This window comes from Falco rusticolus, chromosome 7 (assembly GCF_015220075.1).
Source record: "Falco rusticolus isolate bFalRus1 chromosome 7, bFalRus1.pri, whole genome shotgun sequence".
Taxonomy (NCBI): Eukaryota; Metazoa; Chordata; class Aves; order Falconiformes; family Falconidae; genus Falco; species Falco rusticolus.
The window spans coordinates 49,680,835-49,701,793 of NC_051193.1; the positions used below are offsets into that span (position 1 = coordinate 49,680,835).

At 42.7% G+C, this 20,959-nt stretch overlaps 2 protein-coding genes across 5 annotated transcripts in view; one reads left to right on the forward strand and one right to left on the reverse strand.

Annotated features, from left to right (window-relative positions):
- The window catches only part of STARD9 (StAR related lipid transfer domain containing 9), a 113,074-nt gene extending 110,050 nt beyond the window's left edge, over positions 1 to 3,024 (forward strand). The window contains exon 34 of the mRNA XM_037393598.1: positions 917 to 3,024. Coding sequence (XP_037249495.1) covers positions 917 to 1,018 — 102 coding nt within the window. The 3' untranslated portion in view covers positions 1,019 to 3,024. The remainder of the gene's footprint in view (positions 1 to 916) is intronic.
- A 1,140-nt stretch (positions 3,025 to 4,164) lies between these two features.
- CDAN1 (codanin 1) overlaps positions 4,165 to 20,959 on the reverse strand; it is a 33,448-nt gene continuing 16,653 nt past the window's right edge. For 2 of the 4 annotated variants that reach the window (XM_037393595.1, XM_037393596.1), the window contains exons 13-28: positions 20,378 to 20,521; positions 19,562 to 19,728; positions 18,879 to 18,960; positions 18,094 to 18,183; positions 16,860 to 16,914; positions 15,706 to 15,839; positions 14,925 to 15,028; positions 13,287 to 13,433; positions 12,772 to 12,835; positions 12,191 to 12,269; positions 11,025 to 11,182; positions 9,363 to 9,470; positions 8,912 to 8,975; positions 7,519 to 7,721; positions 6,696 to 6,803; positions 4,165 to 5,956 (exon numbers count right to left, since the gene is read on the reverse strand). In XM_037393595.1, coding sequence (XP_037249492.1) covers positions 5,831 to 5,956; positions 6,696 to 6,803; positions 7,519 to 7,721; positions 8,912 to 8,975; positions 9,363 to 9,470; positions 11,025 to 11,182; positions 12,191 to 12,269; positions 12,772 to 12,835; positions 13,287 to 13,433; positions 14,925 to 15,028; positions 15,706 to 15,839; positions 16,860 to 16,914; positions 18,094 to 18,183; positions 18,879 to 18,960; positions 19,562 to 19,728; positions 20,378 to 20,521 — 1,833 coding nt within the window. In that variant the 3' untranslated portion in view covers positions 4,165 to 5,830. Of the gene's footprint in view, positions 5,957 to 6,695; positions 6,804 to 7,518; positions 7,722 to 8,911; positions 8,976 to 9,362; positions 9,471 to 11,024; positions 11,183 to 12,190; positions 12,270 to 12,771; positions 12,836 to 13,286; positions 13,434 to 14,924; positions 15,047 to 15,705; positions 15,840 to 16,859; positions 16,915 to 18,093; positions 18,184 to 18,878; positions 18,961 to 19,561; positions 19,729 to 20,377; positions 20,522 to 20,959 lie in introns of all 4 variants that reach the window. The other 2 variants (XM_037393594.1, XM_037393593.1) reach the window with 1 other exon arrangement.

Sequence of the window (20,959 nt, forward strand, 5' to 3'; positions counted from 1 at the left end):
TGCTTACGCACATGGTGAGCCAGGATGGAGGGTCTTGTTTGCATTTTCATCTTGCTGTGGACACAGGAAGTCCACCTCAGGTTATGCTGTTTTCAAAATGCACAGAAATACTTGTTAACTGTTTCTAACTGAAGTCATTCATTCCTCATGCTTAATAGATGCAAAAGAGAAGTCAAGATGAGGACTCTAGTTAAGAATAAGAAAATCCTGCCATCCATTTATTACAGACTCATCTGAAATGGAGGCTCTCTTTGAGACAGTGGTACCAAGTACTTAAAAATGCCCAGAAGGGAATACCATAGGTGTAATTTCAAGTGCTCATCTGAGAGCTAAATGGCATTAGTCCTTTAAACTTACCTATTTAAAACATGTTTTTAAAATACAACTCTAAAAGTATTATTTTTTAATTAATTAGTATAGGCATTTTACAATGCATACTGTATTTTAAAATTTTATGTGCGTTTTATATTGCACTTCAGTATACACATATACATTTTCATAACACTGTCTCAAACAAGCAATATTTAAAATTAATATTTGCATATTTTTAGTTAAATATGATTTTATCTATATAGTATGTAAATAATATGTAATATGTATTTGTAAATAAGAATGTAAATTAAATAATTAAAATATATTTAGATAGATTAAATACTTAAATATATATTTTAAGCTTAAACTCAAAAGCAGCATGGGCCATACTGCTGAAAGTAACATCAAATAACAAAGCTTTGAACGTGTATAGAGTAGGGGGAAGGAGACGTTATAAACCACACCATGACGATAGCACTTGGCTCTGAACTACTTTTGCGCTTAACACATACTTGCAACATCAGAGCTGTACCAGGCTGGAGACATGTTTTGTCCAAAACCAGCTCCAAAGCCCAGCGTGCGGCCTTTCTTCTCATTCCTGCAGGTGGATCTGGGTGCCCCGGCTATCCCCGCAAGGCTCCTGAGCTCCATTGCTAAGCGGCAGCCTCTGGTGATTGCTCGACTGGCACACTTCCTTGCTAGTTAGCATCTGGCACAAAACTGGACGCTTAACAGCAGCTGAAAGTTCGCGAAGATTGCCACAACACTATGCAGCATCAGTGCAAACCACCACACCTCAGGACACAGTTTTACTGCGCTGCAGAACTAGGTGCTTCGAAATAAAGAAACCAAACTGACAGTTGGAAACAGTGACACTTTGTAATTAATAGGGAGTAATACTGAGTAATCAGCTTGTTTCTAGAATTTAAATCCTGCTCATAAGAGTAGTAGCTCCAGCATTTTTCCACACTGGCTTTTTCCATTGGTCCTTCTACGCTTACCCAAATGCACTAAGAGTTGAAAATCTAGCCTGGTCATAGTCTTACTGCACTTCTTTGTTCCTAACATGACCAGCTGTCTCACTGCAGCAAATACAGACTCTTCCCATTCAATACCTCAAGGTATTTCTGTTGTTGAACTTGGTCCAACAATCCCGCTACCAGGCTTTATGTGTTTGTTCCAACACACTCCCTTAGTTTAGTTACACATTCCTAAAATTGAACAGAACCGCAAGTATCTGAATAACTTCATGTAGTTCTTCAGCACAACAGTAAAGAATCACTTTAGATCTCTTATCTAAGCAATAAAAGCTGCTATGATATGCTTTCTGTAGCTCAAAAAAGCCCCCATTGTTCAAGAAGCTGTTGCACTATAAATTTGTCAAGTGAGAAATACGTATTCAAGTATCCACCGTACCAGAGTCAGCATCTGTACTTTAACACAGTTACTTTCAGTAAAACTGGTGTTTTCCCAGCCTCCAGTGAAGTTAGCTGCACTTCTCACCTTTGAGTTCAAGAGCCAAGATCTGCTTTGACTGTACCTTTGCACAGGTGTAATTCCCGCTCTCAGCTTCTATGTTACTTCCTGTTCCTAGGATATTAAGTTTTAAAAGAAAAGATAATAGCTATTTTAAATTGATATTTAAGAAAATAGCAGTTTTGAGACATAACAGCCCCAAGCTTCCCCCCCCAACTATACCAGGTAGGATAAAACCTTTCACTTACAAATTTGCTTTGTTTTATCTTTAGATGGTGATGGTTACAATCTTAACGCCAATATAGTACTGGTCTCTTTTGGTGAGACTCAGCCTTTTCTTAAAAGCCTGCCCAACTGAGTCATGGCGTGGTTCATTTCAAGCGTCATGCATCTTCCATAGCCCCTCAAGGAAAAAGGGGTGACCTGTCACAAAGTTTTGTGCAACTGAGCAAAAAAGATGGCTTTCCAGATTTACAACCTGTCACACAGTGTCCCCGCTTCTGGTGGAACTCAGGAAAGGAAGGGCGAAGGTAGCAGTGCATTAGAGACGTAAAAAAAGTAAGCAGAAACAGCAGCACAGTGTGTTGGCTCTGTCCCCAGTGCTGCTCCCATGGGCTTCCAGAGGAGGTAGGGGAGGTCTGCATCCAATCCACAAAACTTTGCTCAGTGCTTCGCTTTTTCCCCCTTTTATTTTGGACATGGCACTAAGTGATAAAGCAGTTTTTGTAGGAAAAACATCTAGGGGGACTCCTGTTGATCAATGGTGCCTGTGAAGGATAATGTCTTATTGTACAGTGCATCAGATGTTTATTTTTATATATACATAAGATTTTTTTTTCTATGTTTACAAATTAAGTTATTTATATATGCTTGTTTTGAAGTGTTTTTATATGCTATCAAAGCTAAGTTTTATTTTTATCAGTAGTGAATTAATGTAACTTTTTTTTTAAACAATCGTCAATTGATACTAAAAAGCCTATTTATATGAATGTTTTCTTTTGCAAATACAACATTTTATGGTACGTGTTAATGTACGGCATTGGTTTGTTTGGAAAGAATAAAAACGCAGCAGATAGCTAATTTGTTAAATTACAACAGGCAAAAACCAAATTCCTGTAAGTTACTGCTGAGCAGTAGATGATCAAACCAATTGTATTGTACCACCTACTATTGCATCTCTGCTCTTAATCAAGATTGCTATTTTCATATCCACAATAAATGGTATTTTCTACACAAGGAAACGAGCCCCGCCTTATTTTGCTGCAGCTAAGATACCCACCTATGGAACTGGGCTGGATGGAGAAATAGCATAACGGCTTGTGACAGAAGACGTAGGTCTCCCAGTTACTTACCTGTGGAGGAACATGCATGGAACCAGCATCTGTGGCACAGCAGCGAAGCAGCCCGTCGCTGCTGAAGTTTGGTAGCCACGACCCCGTGCCTTGTCCAGGCGAAGGGGGTTTTGTATTGCTCTGAAACGAGGCCCTGGCTGGAGCGTCTTCCTGAGCGCTCCAGGGTTACGGGACCAGAAGGCAGTTCGGACAGAAGGGCGCGGGGAGCGTGCAGCAGGGAAGGCCGCCAGAGGCAGGCCCCGCTGACCCAGCTGGCTGTGAGCTCGCTCCCTCCTGCAGCACCTCTGGCACCGCAGCTGGAGCCGCAGCGCGTACAACGCCTGAAGCGCTCCACCACGAGGAGCCTACCAGCCCAGGGGGACCGCAGAGCCATGCGCCCTCCTGAGCGGGGCCCGCTGCTGAGTATCCCTCGGCACCAAACAGCGCGCTGCACAGCCGTTCCTCAGCTTCAGTTACAAAGTCAGGTGTCCGGTGTTACAGAGCAAGGAAGGCCGAGTACCGCAGGATGCCCAGGAACTAGAGCAACCGCATCAACCCGGAAGAACACGGAAACAGAGGTGTCTTACCTGCCGGTTCCCGCTGAAGAGCTGCCTGCCTTCTGCCCCATCGGGCACAACTGTGCTCTCTGGACACAGCAAACTGCTCCTGGGGGGTTGGTCACCTTTTAAATTAAAAATTCCAAGCATGTTGTACTAGAGAAGAATAATTCAGTACATAATTGAGTACGTGAAGACAGCTGTAGCCATGGTATCTATGCAAACAGCTTTACAATAACCAAATAAAGTCAGTTCCAGAGCTGAGAGCACCTTTTTTACCATCGCAGATTCCAGCTGCTTCCCCCTTCCACTGCCTCCATCCCCCTCCTTTTATAACAAAATGAAAGTTGTATTTCAGTATAAACAAAGCAGCAGCAGGCCAGACAAGCAATATTACTATACTTTCTCTGCCCACTGCTTTCTGGCAAGGCAATTTTTTTTTTTTTTTTTACTTCACCCCAATACAAAGAGGTTGTATACCAACAGCCTGAACACAAACCAGGACATTTAATCATGTTTATTATGACAAACAACAACGTCAACAAACACCTGCAGCAAAATGTCACATAATGCTCAGCCTCAGGGAGCAGGTATGGTACGATTACTTGCTATTTCAATTTGTAGTACCATGTCCTTGCTGCATACACAGCATGCTTACACTTTTAGGGACACTGTGCTTCATTCATATCAGAAAGCCCCTAAAATGAGGTACGCAGGTGCAACATGCCAAATCTTCCAGTGCACTGCTTAGTAACCAAGTCAAGAAAACGCTCGGTACAGTTCAGACAGCCGTGTGCCTCTGTGGTTTCTCTATCTGTATCACACACATTTACCAGAAGCCACAGTTCTTCCTAATTAGTCCTATTTGTGGTTTTTCTTCAGTCATCAACTGCAAGACGTTACCTTTTCTCACCTTAGAGAAGGAAGAGGTTAGTTAATTAGCAAGCTAAAAAGCCCTGGGCTTCACTTTGTCTAAATATTGTTCTTACATAACACAGTATTTGCTTTCTGGAAAAACCTGCACTAATAGGACGCTCCCAGACAAAAGGCAGCAATATCCTCACGGCTACGGGGAGGGGGAATCCCATGAGACAGCAAAGAGCGTCTACTCATACTCTGCTCACAACCAGCAGTGCCTACCACAAACCCCAGCTTAAAGAAATACCGGGGGAGGGGGCTCGGTGCAGTGTGAACAGGAGGTCACACCCGTGGTAATCTATCCACAAGGGCAGAGAAGCAGAGAACACCCGTTGTCCTTCACAAAAGGGATTCCTTTCAAGAGCAGCCCTCCAGGGGATGTCACAGTGCTCTTGTGCTGCTTTTTTGTCTGCTCTTCCAGGCTGTAGTTTTCTTGCTGCAGCATTTCCTGTATGATAAAACCCAAACTCAAGGCAAGAAGGTTTATAAAAAAACAGTGAATAGCAGCCAGATGCCATTTATGTTCACATACTACAAAAGTGTCTTAAAAATACTGCCTTCAGTAAAAAATATAAACAGATATTTTTCTCCCTTATTTCTGTTAAAAACCTCAGGAAATTACAAGTTCTGTTTCCAATGAGAGATGGAAAAACACTTAAGCATCTACATCCTTTAAGAAAGATGCCATCAATGTTCTGGTGTATATATTTAATATGGTTTAACTTTTAAAATGAGCCTTCAAAAAAATTAAACCTTCAAAACTGAGCTTACAATGAAAAATAAATACAGGCTCATCTCCATGTCATACAGGTTCAGCTTTTCCCTCCCCTAGGCAGAGTGAGAAATCACATTTACTTAAGAGAAGAGACAGCCACCAGGAAACCACCTTTCTGACCATGAAGTAACTTCTCCACGTGAATTGCTTCCTGGCTTTGGTCACAGCCTGCTGCTGCGCACGTACAAAACGTGTCTCTGAGTCTAAAAAACGGCTGCTCTGAGCCACGATCAAGGTGCTTAAAGGACTTTTGACTTGGAGATTCATTTGCTCATGTAAATCCTTCAGCATAGCATCACCATGGCAAAACATCCATGAACAGAAAGACCAGTGCAGGTTTTGCACAGTGACCCCTTCTCTGCGGTATGCTCCCAGCAAAGAGCTCACGACGCATTCTGAAACACTAAAAATTCCATTTGCATCTTCATTAGTAATTTGTGCCCCCAGAGAGTCCACCTCCGCTAACTCTGGGCTGTCACAGCACCTAGAGATTGTCTGGTCAGCTTGCAACGATTAGTCCTGGGCTCTTCTCTACGAAGTTCTGATACAAATGCTCTGGACAGTATTTCCAGTTCTTTTACGAAATTCTGTAACAAACATAAACAAACCAGAGAACCCTTATTAACAAAAGTCAGCGAAGAGGCTTACCTAATTTTTCTAGTAAAGAACTTTACCAGGTTAAACATGTTGACGGCTTTCCAGCGCAGAAACCTAGACAAGCTACAACATTGTTTGTAAAGATGAATGCTCGTGGGTCTACATGTTCGGACTCTCCTCTAAACCCCACAATCTCCTCAGAGGAGATCAATGCCAGTTTGAATGGTTAAACATCTCCAGTATGCAAGTGCTCACCAGCCTTGAAACGCTCTCCTTTTTTAGCAAGGGTGCTGGGTGGTCTCCTGCATTTGGACTCTGGCTAGAATAGTCCCACTCCTCTCCCATTCTGGTGGTAGGAGGCAAAGAGGTTTAAATGCAAATCTGGTCGATGAAGACCCAGCCCGACACGTCATTTTCAGCTGGAGCACGGCAAACACACTCAGGCTAGAACTGAGAGCTGGCAGCTGAGCCAGCTGGTCTCCAAACTTTGTTTACAATTTTCTTGGAAATGTTTGCCCTGCATGGCAATGCTGGGATCCACACAGGTACAGCTTTCAGCTGAACACCTGTAACAAGCCTGCTGGAAGCCACTGCTTCTGCGGCATTCAGCAGGAACTATAGATAGGAAGGTTACGGGTTTCATGCAGGTGAAATAAAACTACAAGGATGGACTGTTTATGTAGCTATACTTCTTATTTCACTTCTTGTTCTCCACATCTAATTACTTACTGAAGACCAAGGGAGCTCTCTAAGGCCATGCAAGCAACTCTCTATTTCATTAGTTCTCATTAGGTCATGTTCTACAAGTCCATGAAGCATGAAAAGGAACAAATCCCACTGCAGAAGAGAAAAAAAAAATAAATCAACAACTCAAAAAAAAATGGATTTTGTGATCGCTTCTTTAGACCTACATACAATTCATGTTTTTCTTCTTGGATCAGAATGTGTAAAAAAGGAGCAAAAGGAGAAAGCACATTAATAATCTGGGTGTGGCAATGAAGGACACCAAAGAGCAACATCCAAAATGAGGGAACAAAACTCCTTCAGTTCCTACACTGTATCCTAAAGTCTCAAAATTTCTCATTCCCAGTTTCCAAACACACCAAGTATTTGATCCCTGTGTGTTCCAAGAAGAGCTTGAAAAACTATTTTCTTACCTTCTGAAATAAACTGGGTTTAGCCTGCAACTAAATTATTTTCAGCTTCATAGTTGAGGATCTTATAACACCAATACGCATGCAAAAATGAAAGCTGATAAAAGATACATGAATGCAACCAGCATCACACGCATTCAGTCCTCGATCTCCCAGGCCAAATGGGCCATTTGGCCATTTGTTCCTAAATCAAACAGTCCCCCCAGACAGGTATCAAACACTAACAAGTAGTACGCAGCTGCCTTTTTCTCTGCCCCTGCAGAAACACCAGCTGACAGCAGACCCAAGTCCTGCCGGCCACGTTCGCACAAGCAGCCCGTTAAGGCTGCAGGCAGGCAGAGCTCCGAGGGAACGGACCAGCGATAACTGGCAGCTCCACAGGTCGGATTAAGCTTTACCTCTCGCTGCTTAACTCCTGCAAGGTAACTGATGTTCTTCTCACTGAGCATCAGCTGCACAGGAACAGGTGTCCCGAAGTCCTCCTTCCAGACAGAAAGCAGCAGTTTGAGAAGGCCATAGGTGGGATTACTCTTTACATGAAGCCTCTCGGAGCTCTTCTCTGGGGACTTGGTCCTGAGACTCAGAGGAACACGACCTGAAACTAAGAAAAGGAAGAAAAGTGAACTTCTATAGCTGCGTTATTTTCCTTTTACAGTCATCATCTTGGTCCAACAGCACATTTTGCATAGCTGGTATCTAAACAATCACTGAAGTAAAAACACCTACTAGTGTAAACCAGTGAACCTAAGAGGGCTGTAGTTCAGAAACATGCAAGATTATAAGCTTTGAAACTATTCAAACAAGTGTTCCATAGTAAGAGATTTATACTACTCAGATAAAGAATACCATTTTGTTGGCATATAGCCCCAAGCCTTGAAAGATGACTTAATAAATACAAGTCAGCCTAATGTTTAATAAAAGAGGGCCTAGGTGTTACTTCAAAGGAGAGGAGAGTAACTCAGTAAGACAACATTTAAATCTATAAACAGATTAAACAGTTGCTCAGTTTTGCCTATAGGCAGAGTTGCATAACTTCATACAAGTGAAAGTAAAACTGAACGGTGTTTAACTGCAGCTAAACATACACAGAGGGAACATACCAGATCCTCCTTGGTACAGTCTCATGGAGCGGGGCAGATTAACAATGCTACCCCCCAGAATGAAATTTCAGTATATTCAGATGCGAACTGCTTTCTGAAAGAATGAACCATGTATAAAACTTCTTAAGAAGGTTCTAAACTCAGGACATTAGAAGGTCGCCAAATGAAAACACACCTGCATCCAGATCACTAGCTCCCACTGAAAAAATTATTGTATTTAACACATTAGAGCAAGAGGGGGAAAAAAAAACCCCTGAAAACACTCACCAAACTGACACTATGCAGAAAACAAGTTACTTCCATTCTCTCCAAAAAGAGCCATAAAAATATAATTCAAGGGAACAGGCCCTTACTTTTAGGGGAAAAAAACACTCAGCTGCAACTTTTCTGAGGTGGAAATACTGGAAAACGTAACACACGTTTAAATGAAGGTATCAATAAATAACAATGGAGATGTGAACAAGAACACCGGACCTGAAGGACGGTTAGTCACAGTATAAGGCTGTTTAGCAGAAGGTGGAAGGGAATAAGACCAACCACTCAATCTGACAGAAAAAAAATCTGCAGACTCAGTGAGAGCAAAAGAATCAAACATCCACGAACTCGAAATACTGCAGTCTCTGACCCCAAGGACTTAAGAGAACTGTAATAACAGATTTCCGTCTTAAATAGCTTATCATGACTGACTTACCTAGCAAAGAAGCCAACTCAACTGTGCACTTTGCCAGCTGCTGTTCTGATGTGGGACACATAAACTGGAAAATACAAAAAAAAAGTTGTATCTTTGTCCCCATACTGCAGACTGGACAAAACAGGGCTTCACAAGGGATAAAAATATCAGAAAAGAGCAGGCAATTTACAGCAAGAAGCACAGAGCTGTAATCAGGAAACCATTAAAGACTGAAAGACAAGAAAAGATCATACATGAAAAGGGGACCCACAAAGGCTAACTTGAAATAACAAGCAGATCTACAGTATAAAAAAAAAAAACAAAAAACAGTTCAACTTTGTCACATTTGAACTCCAACAAAAAACACTCAACTGAACTCAACTGTGAGGCAAGGGAAGCTAACAAGTTTACAGGTATGGAGAGAGCTCAAAGCAGTCCAAAGGGAGTTTTGTTGCTTTTTTACTTCTTCTACCTTTCTGCATTGAAGTGTCTGACTCAGTCTTCCTAGCAAGCACTCCAGCCAGGCGTAGTCAATCACTTCACCCTCATCCCGTGGGCCCACAGCAACACAGAGCACATCCTTGATAAAAAAAGACAGCAGTAATTCACCTATTAGTAACCTGCACTTCCACAAACAGATTGGACCCTTGATAAAGCAGTTCAGACAGTCCTCAGGTCCTCATTAAAAAAAAATAAAGTAGCAAAATTAAGCTTGTATCCTACTCACTTCAAAAGACAGATTAAAGCTGATTTTTTCACAACCTCACCTAGGTCTGATTTTTCTACCATAGTTCTCGCTAATGTTATGAAGTCAAAGTCAACGTCAACCAGGGCAACCAGTTCATCCTTCCTAAAAGAAACTAGCTCCCAAAGCTCTTGGTAGATGTGGTATCACAGCAAGCGAGCCCAGGGTAGAAGTGCTACAGAAATGCAGAGTCCTCTTACACTGTCAAGGTAGCTTCAGTGTCAACACAAAGCTGAGTATGAAGAGCGCTAACAGGGTTACGGTGTGAAAACTGGCTTAGACAATTTTCATGTGGTAGTGCTTTCCATCACCAGCAACTTACCATCCAGTATCAGAAATCCAGGATGGAAAACAAAAGAAAAAAAATTTAGAAGCTGTATCTCAAGATATTGGATCTTCAAAAAGCAACAGTTTATTAAAAAGGCCCTTGGTTTCCTCACTTTACCTCCTCTTTATTTTAGCTCAAGCAAGAAAGCATTAAAGGATGTGTAGTCATTCTTATACAGACGCTGGGAATGGCAGTGAGATCCAGTATCATTGCTCAAACAGACAAGAAACAGGAAAAAAAAAAAAAGGCAGAACATGTAATGGTAAAAAAGTGAGGTTTTTACAGTTCTTTTCCTCACGGGTTACTCATGCAGGTTATATAACTGCATGATTTTTTTAAAAAGCATAGCCCTTTTAAAAGCCTGGGAGAAAAGACTAAAATGTAATTTGAACCAGCTCGAGTAGAAAATTGTTTAGACCTAAGGCTGAAATTAAGCCTATACCATCATCACCTTTTTAAGATACTCTGGTTCTCCCTTACTGTAGCTGAACAAAGGTGCAGATGCAGACTGGCAAAAGTCTTTCAACAGATTTGTACAGATCCATCTGACACTTAATTCAATGTAGAATTCCTACCATGTAAGATGGGACAGTTTACCAAGTTCTACAGAACTGACAGGACCAACAGAAACTACTCTGAACTCCTGAGAGGCCAGGAGACTCTCCATAAAAAGAGTAGGTCTACAAAAAAGTAGCCATTTCAATATGCTGACTCTTCAGCATACAGCTGTATGTAACACTCCCCACACTAGGGTTTCTATGCTACTCGTGTCAAACAGGCCGCTGCCATGCTACCAAAAATCCTGTGTTTGAGACAGTACTCCTGACCAGGGAACTCTGATCTACACAGACAGCAAACAGAGGGATGAAAAAACATGAGACCTTTTCATCGTGCTTCCTGAACACTCACAGCCAGATCCTTAGAACCAGAATACCCCTTTCTAAAAAAACCAAAAACCAACCAACCCAACAAAAAAACCCCAACCACAACAACAAACAAAAATCACCAATGTGAAAAATAAAAAGGGAGTTTGGGCAAGCCAGGAAGCGAACCCTGCGTACCTTAATCTCATTGATGATTTGGGAGGGAAACTGGGCACAGTGCTGACAGCCTGGAGGGCAGTCCCTTCTCGGCTCCAGAGCATCCTCACCAGGCAAGGGAAATCCTGGGACCCTGAGCATCCTGTTGAAGGTTGCCTTCACTTCTCTTTTGATGAGTGCTATAAAGAACAGGGAACAAATCCAGACTACTTCAGCTTTTCTCTTCAGCGAGGCAGACAACTGTCTCCAAACGCTACCCATCTTAGCCTCTCATTCTGAGGGCCACGGCAAATGAGGAAACGAGAGTTTACATCTTCAACCCCCCCCCCAGCTCCTGTTATATTTAATGGGCAGGGGCACAGGCACAAGGTGGAGCGTGTTAACCCACAGCTCTAAAAGGCAGCCACTCGTTACCATCAGGTACCACTGGCAACCCATCTCATTTTTTATGAAAATATTTCAGCAGGTTTAATGAACACAGTAACTAAGCCAGGAAGCAATGCCAAAGCAGAAAGCTGAATCAGCGTGATCATACCAGTTCAACCACTGTGCCCATGAAAACCACACTTTTCTACCAAAATAAGTTTTGACCAGCATCCAAAACACTAAACTCCTGCTGCCGCTGCAAATGGTGCTGGATATTCCTCCCTGGATTCTTGGCACAACCTCCTGAAACAACATGTTTTCAGAGATTCTGAGGAGCTGCCAGAGCACTATTACAGAGTGAAAGGACCACAATTGCCTTCAGCCTGCTGAACACACACCCAGTCCAAGAGGAGTTTGTTTTATAAAACACTTCAGAAAGACCTTGTACATGTGGACCAGAAGGTGGCTTGAAAGAGCAGCCATCTGTATCATTCATTTGAAGTACTAAGACAACTTCAGCCTGGATGACATTTTAGAAGAAGCTTTCCACAGCATTCATTCTCACCATCCTACGAGCCTCCGTAACTAAAAATCACTTACACGGGCCAAGCCTGAAAAGTCCCTGAAGAAGGTTCCTGGAGCTAGAAATCATTCCTCTTATTTCTAAACAAGGAGGGACAGAACAACTGCATACTTCCCACTAAAAGAAAAATGAGTAGGGCCGAGTACTTTATACCACTGGAATAAATTCTACCCCTTGATCTCAGAAGAAGAGTACAATACACAGGTCAGAAGCCCCCGTTCAGAGCAAGGAGACTCACCTGCAATGTTGGCAGAAAGCCAGCCACAGGCTTTCTCAGTAGCCAGTTCCACTGCAATGTCTTCTGCACTACTTAAAACCTTACAGGAAGGATAACAAGTGATAGAAGATTACTACCAGCCACAGCACCAGAGTCAGTGAGAAGTCAGAAGGAGGTCTACAGGGGATAAAGCTTAAAATCTGACATGCAACATTTAAATAGAGGACCACCACCTCTGTGGGAACTGCTAGTCTGAGCAATAGGACTGACCCATTTTGATTTCTCAAACCTCATCAACCCCATACAGACCCTATCAACTCTTGAGGCAGCTGATGCTAAAACAATGAGATATCCTCACAAGATGAAGGCAATTTATATGCCATTCTAGTCTCAACAGTTAGCTGTTGGCTAGGGTCCCCAGAATACCCAAGGCAGCCTGGCAGAGGTGACTCTCCTTAGCTATTAGTCCTCACGTGAGGGCATCAATAGATTCCAACATCCTAAGCCATTAATGGATAAGTGAAGCAGCAATGGAAAAATGGTAATGGGTCCAGACTGAAAGTCAAGGCCTTTAGTTAGTAAGTTTTAATGGAAATACATACTGCTGCAGATGTCTCTTCTGGCAATAACACCCTTACTGCCTCAGGACCCTTCTTTTTGCAAAATCTGCAAGAAAGGAAAGAAAACGTGCCGCAGCATTAGTCAAAGTTCTTGGACAACACTCAGAGGTTACCGTAGCAACTTTCACATGTTCTCTCACAGTCAAAACCAGTTGGAAGACTGCAGTGAAATAATTCAGACCAAAAGAACCAGACAAAGAAAGAGCGATTACAAGCCACCAAGCTGCAATACTCAGTTTTCCAAACAGGGGAAATAAAATAGCTGCAGTGGATGTCCGCTTGGAGCTGGATGCAGAGGGACACACAGCACCTTTATTCCTTCCTACAAATACGATTAACTGGCTGGAGGCACAGCAGACAGTCACCCTAAGAAGAGCAGAGGTCAGGGATTATAACCACCAGAACCTGAGCATGACAGGCCAAGCCAAATTAGGCTTATAGATTCCTCAATAAGACCAGAAGGGAAGGCAGAAGTTTAAATAACTTTTCCTCCTTACTCTCTGCCTTTGATGAGTGCCTGGGCCCCTTCCTCATACAGATGAGCGCACACCTCTTCAAGCAGTTTGTCATGATTAGCATCCTCCTTCACTTTATCTTGCAACATGACTTCAGCCCTTTGAACCAACTCTGCTACCAGTGTTGCCCTGTAAAAAGACAAGAACAATCAGAGAGACTGAAATCAATGCAAGAAACAGTGCACACTGACTGTAACCAGCTGTCCTCCCTGATTTAGGGGGATAGCCATCTCAAATGCAATAAAACTCTGCTAAAAAAACCAGTTAATCACGCTGCGTTCAGTACTGTACCATCTCCTTGCTCTTTTTGTAAGGAAGAAAGCAGCAATGAAGATATAAAAATATTACTAAGACTCAAGAGTCAAAAGCCTTTAGGTTTTAATAGAAACATATATGGTTACAGGTATTTTTTCTGGCAACAATACCCTTATACTCTTAAGCCATGGACAGTGGTCAGAAGTTCAAAACTGTCCACAGCAGCCCACTACCACCAACATTCCTGTAGGCTGGTATCATTTTACTGTCTTCAACACACTGGACAACAGGACAGTGCAAACTCTTCAGCAAGCTCAGGAGTGACATGCTGGAGGGCAGGGCTGCCACTCAGGACTGTGACAAGGCGGAGAAAAGGGCTGACAGTGGGGTGGTGACTGTGCACCTGTACAGGCTGGGGTCTACTGGCTAGGGAGCAGCTCTGCAGAAAAGGATCTGGGGTTCCCAGTAGACAAGCTAAATAAGTTAGCAGTGTCCAAAGAAGGCCAGCTTTATACAGGGCTGACATTAGCAACAGGACAGCCAGCAAGTCAAGGGAAGTTACTGCTTCCCGTGGTGCTGTGAGGCTGCATCTGGAGTACCCTGTCCAGCTTTGGGACCCCAGTACAAGAAAGCCATCGATAATTTGAGTGACTGCAGGAGAAAAGAAAAAAAACATCGAGATAGCTGGGATGCTGGAGCACAAGACTTGAAAGGAGACTGGGGGAGCCAGTTTCATTTAGCCTGGAGAAGAGAAGGTAAAGGGAGAAGAAAGAACAAGACTCTTCCAGGAAGTATGCAGCTAAAGGTTGACAGGCAATACACACAAGCTGAAACAAGGGAAATTCTGGTAGGATATAAGGAAACATTTTTGACAAAGTCTGGGGAAATTAAGCATTGGAACATGGCCCTAAGAAGGTGCTGAATCCCCATCCTTAGAGACTTCCACAACTCAGCTGGGAAAGGTGCCAAGTAACCTGATCTAACTTGAAAACCGGCCCTGCTTTCAGCAGGAGTTTGGACCAGATGACCTCCAAAGGCCCCTTCTGACCTGAGATTTTCCTATCACTAGCAAGAATGTTCTGAAAGGGATATAAAGTCTCAAAATGCTGCACTATGTTCACATTCCAGGTGTCCCACAGTCATATAAGCCTCCTCTCTGCATCCCTTCACAAATTCCCCTCTACGATGGCAATCAGATGTTACTGGACCCCACTGTCTTAGCCTTTTATAGCATTGGTGTTCTGCTATACAGCATACTTCGAAGGAAAATTTTCTTTCCCCCATACAAAGTTTTAAAGGATCAACATTTTGTCTCATTAGTGTAAAGTTACTTCTTCAGTCACAGAATAGATCACGAGCACTTACTTGATATGCTTGACACAATTGGATCCCACCCTCTCTGCCACAAATTCAACTGTTCTCCGTAGGGAGGGAGGCTGGTTGTGGAAGAAAGCTTGTTCCAGCTCTACCTGTTCAAGAGAAAAATGCTACAATTGATTAGAGCATTCCACTCAGATCCTCCTCTCCTCAGCACAGGGGTGGACAGAGCTACTGTCTGGAATTGTGCTAAAAGGCATGCAATTTGCCTACACTAGAATTTTCTGCTACTGTACCATTCAGCACCCCTGTAAAGTATTTGCTCCCTATTTCCTTCTAATCATTTAACCCAAAGCTCATTATCAGGGCTTACGAAGCTACAAAAGCAAAAGCCCAGTAAAGGGAAGAACGGGAGAGTTCTGACAGCACCTACTAATAATGGGTCACCACACAGGATTTGTTTTTAAAAAGAATCCTCTCTTTTAATTACAGGCTGGTAATCCTGTAAGCTCCTACACAGTTCATTCTTTTGGTGGAAAGCATGGCTCTAATCTAACCAAAACAAGAGTATGAGAAACACACCAACTTTTAGGCTATTTGTTCCAATTGCAAGAACATTTACTGAAGTTACCTGGATTTCAACAACCACACAGTATCCCAGCCACATTACTATAACAGAAGAATGAGAAGTAAGGATACCTGACTGTTTAACACAACATTTGCTGCTGCCCATTCTTTTCTTTCCCTGGCATTAGGATACCACTGTGTACCCTACCCTCACACAATTTCTCCTGCCTTGCTTCCCCTTGTGACTCCTTTATTTCAATACCTGCAGTTTCCGCTGTGTGACAGATGCCTTGGGTGCCAAGGACTCTGCTGCTGTGGGAGTGATTTTCCTCATAAAGCCACCATTTTTTGCTCCACTGCCAGCCACAAAAGAGGCAAGTAGTTTCCGCAGCTCACCTGTACAGGAAAAAGACACAAAAGCAGTCATCATCCCCATAAGCAAGGAAACAAATCAAAACTCAAGAGCCTTTCGCATTGCCAGTCCTGGTTCCAGAGCAGATTCTCTCAGCTTCTGTAACAGGTGAAGTTCCAGAAGAGCAGAGGGGCATCCCACCCATTTAACCAGCAGGGCACAGCAAGGCAGGCAAGGCTCTGATGATAAATGACGAAGCTTCCAAAAAGCTCCCTGGTACATAGGACTTGTTCAAAAGGATCAGGGAGCGGTGATTTCTACGCATCCCTTTTTAGCATGCCAAGCGGGAACTGTAAAGTCTACAAGGACTACAAGGCAAGCAGCTACATAAAATTCCAAAAGGGTCAGGAGAAAATACCTGGGGAAAAGCCTGAAGACATGTTTGACCCCTAGAAGCTTCATGATACAGGTTTAACATGACAGTTTTTCTTAGCAGCTAAATCCCAAGAAGCAGAGCACCATCCCAGCATCTGGGTGGGACTGTTGTCTAGAGAGGGATTTCACCAATGGCAGTCAGATCCCAGGAAAAAGATACCTCAAACATCAACTTGATAAAGCACCAAGGCACAAAAGGATTCTTCCCCTCTGCCTAGCAGCAGAAATACGCCCAAGGATCAAGGCATTCCTCACAGTACAAACATCTTTCCCTACACCCTGGGATGGAAAAGTTATACACTTACTCCTTATAATGTTTCCTTCCAGTTTGTGAAGGATGAGTTCCCCTGTCCCTCTGCATTCAAGCTCTGTAGATCAGCTATCCTGACTGTGTAGCCTCCCTCCCACAATTTCAACAGATATTATTCACAGCTGCATGAGCTTCTGCAATACAGCTTTTTACCAAGGTTGACTCAAACACAACTGAGACCTGAAGTTGTGAGGAGGGGCAAGAAAGATGATCTGAGGACTCACAATGCCAAAGGAGAAATATAAATAAAAATAAAAAGCGTAAGTGAATACAGATAGATACTAATATATTTTATTTATATAGCAAATAAAATACTCACCAAGATAGGGACAGCAGGTATAAAGTAACTGCTGATCCACCAAGGGTACAGAGTCCTGGTGAGAAAAGGAAGGAAATGCTGAAAGGACACAGCAGGAAAGGATCAGTCTTCAGCAAGTCAGATATCCCACGTGCATAGTCACAGGCAGGTTTCAGAACTGTCTTTCCATGAAAACAATAAAAGATAAATGGATTCCAAATCCACAGTAAAATTATGAACGCTGCAGCCCAAGCATTCAGTCCAAGCCACAACTGAGCTGCTCTACATTTAGTCAAAGCCCAGCTGAAAACTGATGATTACAGAAGGCAACAAGGACCGTTGGCAACAGCTGCTACTTGTAAAAGAGAAACCTGTCCATGGAGAAGAATAAATGAGACACATCTGCTACGTGTTACACCTCCGCAAGTGTCTTCACCGAGTCTCACTGGAACACCACACTGCAGAGTAATGTCACCCCAGTATTACACAGCACAGCCAGAGGTATGGGAGGAAAAGCAACTTCAGATCCCATCCATGCAGGCAGCGTACACTGCACTCATTTGGTGGGGAAAAAAAAGTAAGAAGAAAACCAGTTGATCTCTGCGTATTATCTGTGACACTGAAGAGAGAGTGCAAAACAGAACTTTCTAGTTAGAACAAGATACACCTGTATCTTAGCAAACACACTGCTCATTTTTTAAGGAATACCATGTATTCTTTTGCATGTCTGGGACTTACCAGAAACATCACACGTGCCATAAACTCACCTCCTTTTCTGCTGGTTCATACTATTTTCAGTTCAGTTACCCTTTATCGTGCAACTGGAAAACAGATAACTCCAAAGACAGCAACCTTACTCTTATAGTCCCATCTTACTATTTCTGTTGAGTTCACCGTTACTATGGCTTATTTCTGGGAAGCTACAGTGCTATCAGCTCACCTTGTACTGCAATAACCAGTGAGTAGGAAAACAGCATCTGACCCTCCAGCGTAACTTGGCACACCTATTCTGCAAGCCATTGCAGCAGGTGAGATGGCTCCTGCTGGACAAAAGCCCCAGAGCTGTAACACACACAGTTTACAATCCAGGGCACAATGCAATTAAGGCACCTGGACAAACTGGGGCATCACATCTATTGGATTACACACGCTCAATGCAGCTGCACTGAAGCCAAGTTCTTGATAAAACTCCTGAGGCCATGGTTGATCTACCCTTACCCACAGATTCAGAGGACTTGCTACTGCACTAACTCACCAAAGCCTCAGCAGATGTCACAGTATCCATTATCAATCCCTCCTGCCTGACATCAGTGGTAAAGAACAACTCTTCAGGGACTGACGGAACCTGAAACAGAAACCCCAGCAGTTACAACCCAAACCATCAGTCAGTAACTGACACCATTTCTGATAAAAAGGACAGTAAAATCTCACCAACCTGCCACCCACACAAAACATAACTAGCACTAAGGGTCCTCTCTTCTGCCCTATGGAGAACCTTTCCATAGAATTAAAGATATAGTTTGACCACAATAACAGAAACTGCCTTCCTTACCCTCCCCAGACAGCACCTTTCACCCTTCCAGCAGGTTCCTGCTAAGCAGTTACCTTGCTTCCAACTGGAGGCATGGAAGGATTTTAGAAGTTCATCACCTCCCATCCCTTTTTCAGACAAAAAATTCCCCAGGAATTCAATGCTGCCAGCTAGCACTCCATGTTTGTGACAAGAGCTTCCAGTTCTAACAGGAATGAGCTGTGAATTTGCTTACAAGATTCAGATTTCCAAGTACATAATATGTTTCAGCAGCAATTAGAATTCATATTGGAAAAAAAATGTTGCGTTACACATTTCCACTAAAGGAAAATAATTCTCCATTACAATACAGAGGATTCTTTGAAAGTCCACATGACTGTAAAAAGACCCCAACAAAACAACAAACTACTGTTTTGCACTGTTTTAGCTGATTTTAATACTGTTTTCTACTGAGTTCTGTGCCCAGGTTTTTCTTCAGGGAAGAGCTGTGTACACACAGGAGAGACTACCTGAAAAAGCCAACCCAGTACTGCAAGTATCAGCAGCTTGTTCAGGAAACTCATCTCCTTATCTTCAGAAAGGACCGTTAACCTGCCAGGAAGCAAAAGCAGCAACAGAAAGTGTTAGATTACAGTAGCTTCGTTTTCATTAAGGAAAAAAAATCTGATACCGCTCACTTCCCAATTACACTGTTTGTCACCATGTGCACATGCCTTACTTGTATGCTTAAAGGAGTGGAGAGCAAGCTCTACTTTTATGGATGTATGCATCTGAATAACATGCTGTTTTAAGCTTACGCTGGAAAAGCCAGCGTTAACTAACTCTCTAGAATGTGCTTCAAGTTTTCCTCATGTATATAGGAAATAAAACTAGCGCATTACTTAGGCCCAGGAAATTTCGCAGGTTTAAGGTTCAAATTCAACATTTAAAATTCACAGCTGCCATCTGCAGAATGAGTAAGTGGGGATCTAAAGAATTTTGTTTCCTTAATGAAAACTCACATATTTAAATCAAACAGTAATCTCTGAGTTTAGGATGTGCTCCTTTTGCAGCTTTATGCACACAAAAAAATGTACTTCTAATAGAATCTCAAACTAGGGCCAGCATGCATTCTCAAACGCCAGGCACCTCAACTAAATAAGCAAACGTTCACAGAAAAGTTCTTGATAAATATACTTTCCCAGGCTCTTACCTGTATACCTGCAGCAAGAGACAAAATACTTTCCTGTAGTAATCAAGTAAAGGAGCAATATGATCCACGAGGGAAAGGTACTCCACAATCCAAGGAATAGTGAGGATAGAACGTTGATCCCGAATAGATTGTCTCAGAAGCATTAATACATCCAGTGCAGGCAGGGTCTTTATGGACAACAGAAGTTAAAGCAGCAGCTTTGAAGTTACCTTTTGATACTTAGAAAAATGTTATCTACATCTTGACTTTTCTTTCTAGGATTTCACCTTTTATACAAGTAAGAGGTGACTTTCTGGCTAGTTAAAACATTTCTCTGCACATGTGTAGAAGTAAAAAACACATCATGATGACAACCTGAGGTCCCACGGGACTTTCAGAAGTAAGGCTGCATGCCTGGCTATGTACAAGTGGACTCAAGGTCTAAGCCCTGCCTCCTTGCATTCAGTATGACATACTGCTAGGAGACAGGTGCAAAACTAACAAAAACATTCCTGGTAGCGGGATTTTACACCATAAATACAAGCCTCCTTGGCACGGTCAGAGTTCTGGTATGACAGATTAGCAGAAATAACAGAAGACTCAGTACCTCACCATCAGTGCATTCACTCCCTCTTTTCTAGCTTACAGAAACTCTCCTTTCCTTTGTTCCCAATCCCAGCATGTGCAGCAGGGGCACAGAACAGTGTAACACCAGCCCAGGAACCACTGGCTTGCTTTGAAAGGGCGTAACTATTCATAATCCCCTGCTCGGATTAGAAAACCTGCCTGTCAAGCAAAAGGTCGTATTAGACTTCTTAGAAGAGTTTGGTTCCTTACTTTGTTTCTTAATGCTACTGCAGAGTCTTGCAAGTCTCTGGTTGGCTGCTCCACAGTGCGATATGGCAAGAAAACAAGAAACCCCAGGAACTTGGCGAGAAGTCGTAGGCTTAACAGGACCACGGTGAAACGCTTCTTTTCATCCTGAAATGGAGAAAAGCAAGCTGGGGCACTGCCACCCTAAACTGGTAAAGCAACTACCTACACTAAACTTCCAGTCCCTTCATGTAAAAGGACCACATAGCTTCATCACTTCTTTTAATAAAGCTAAATTTCCAAACTAGATATTAATCATTTTAAATTCCTTCTGCCTCCACTGCTTCACTTACAGTGAGAAGAAATTAATTCAAGAGCTTTCCAAAACAAGCAGCTATTCAATCTATCTTCATATTAACAACTTTGGAGTCAACGAGAAGGCAGAAAACTGATCTCCTCTCGTCTCCTTTATACCACTACTGCTCTGCAAGTTTACATGAGCCTTTGGCTACTACTTTCCTAACAGACTATGAGCTGTGACACCTCTGATAGGTATAGATGAGTGCAGAAACGTACGAACGGGTATGAACAGGGATGACTACGAAT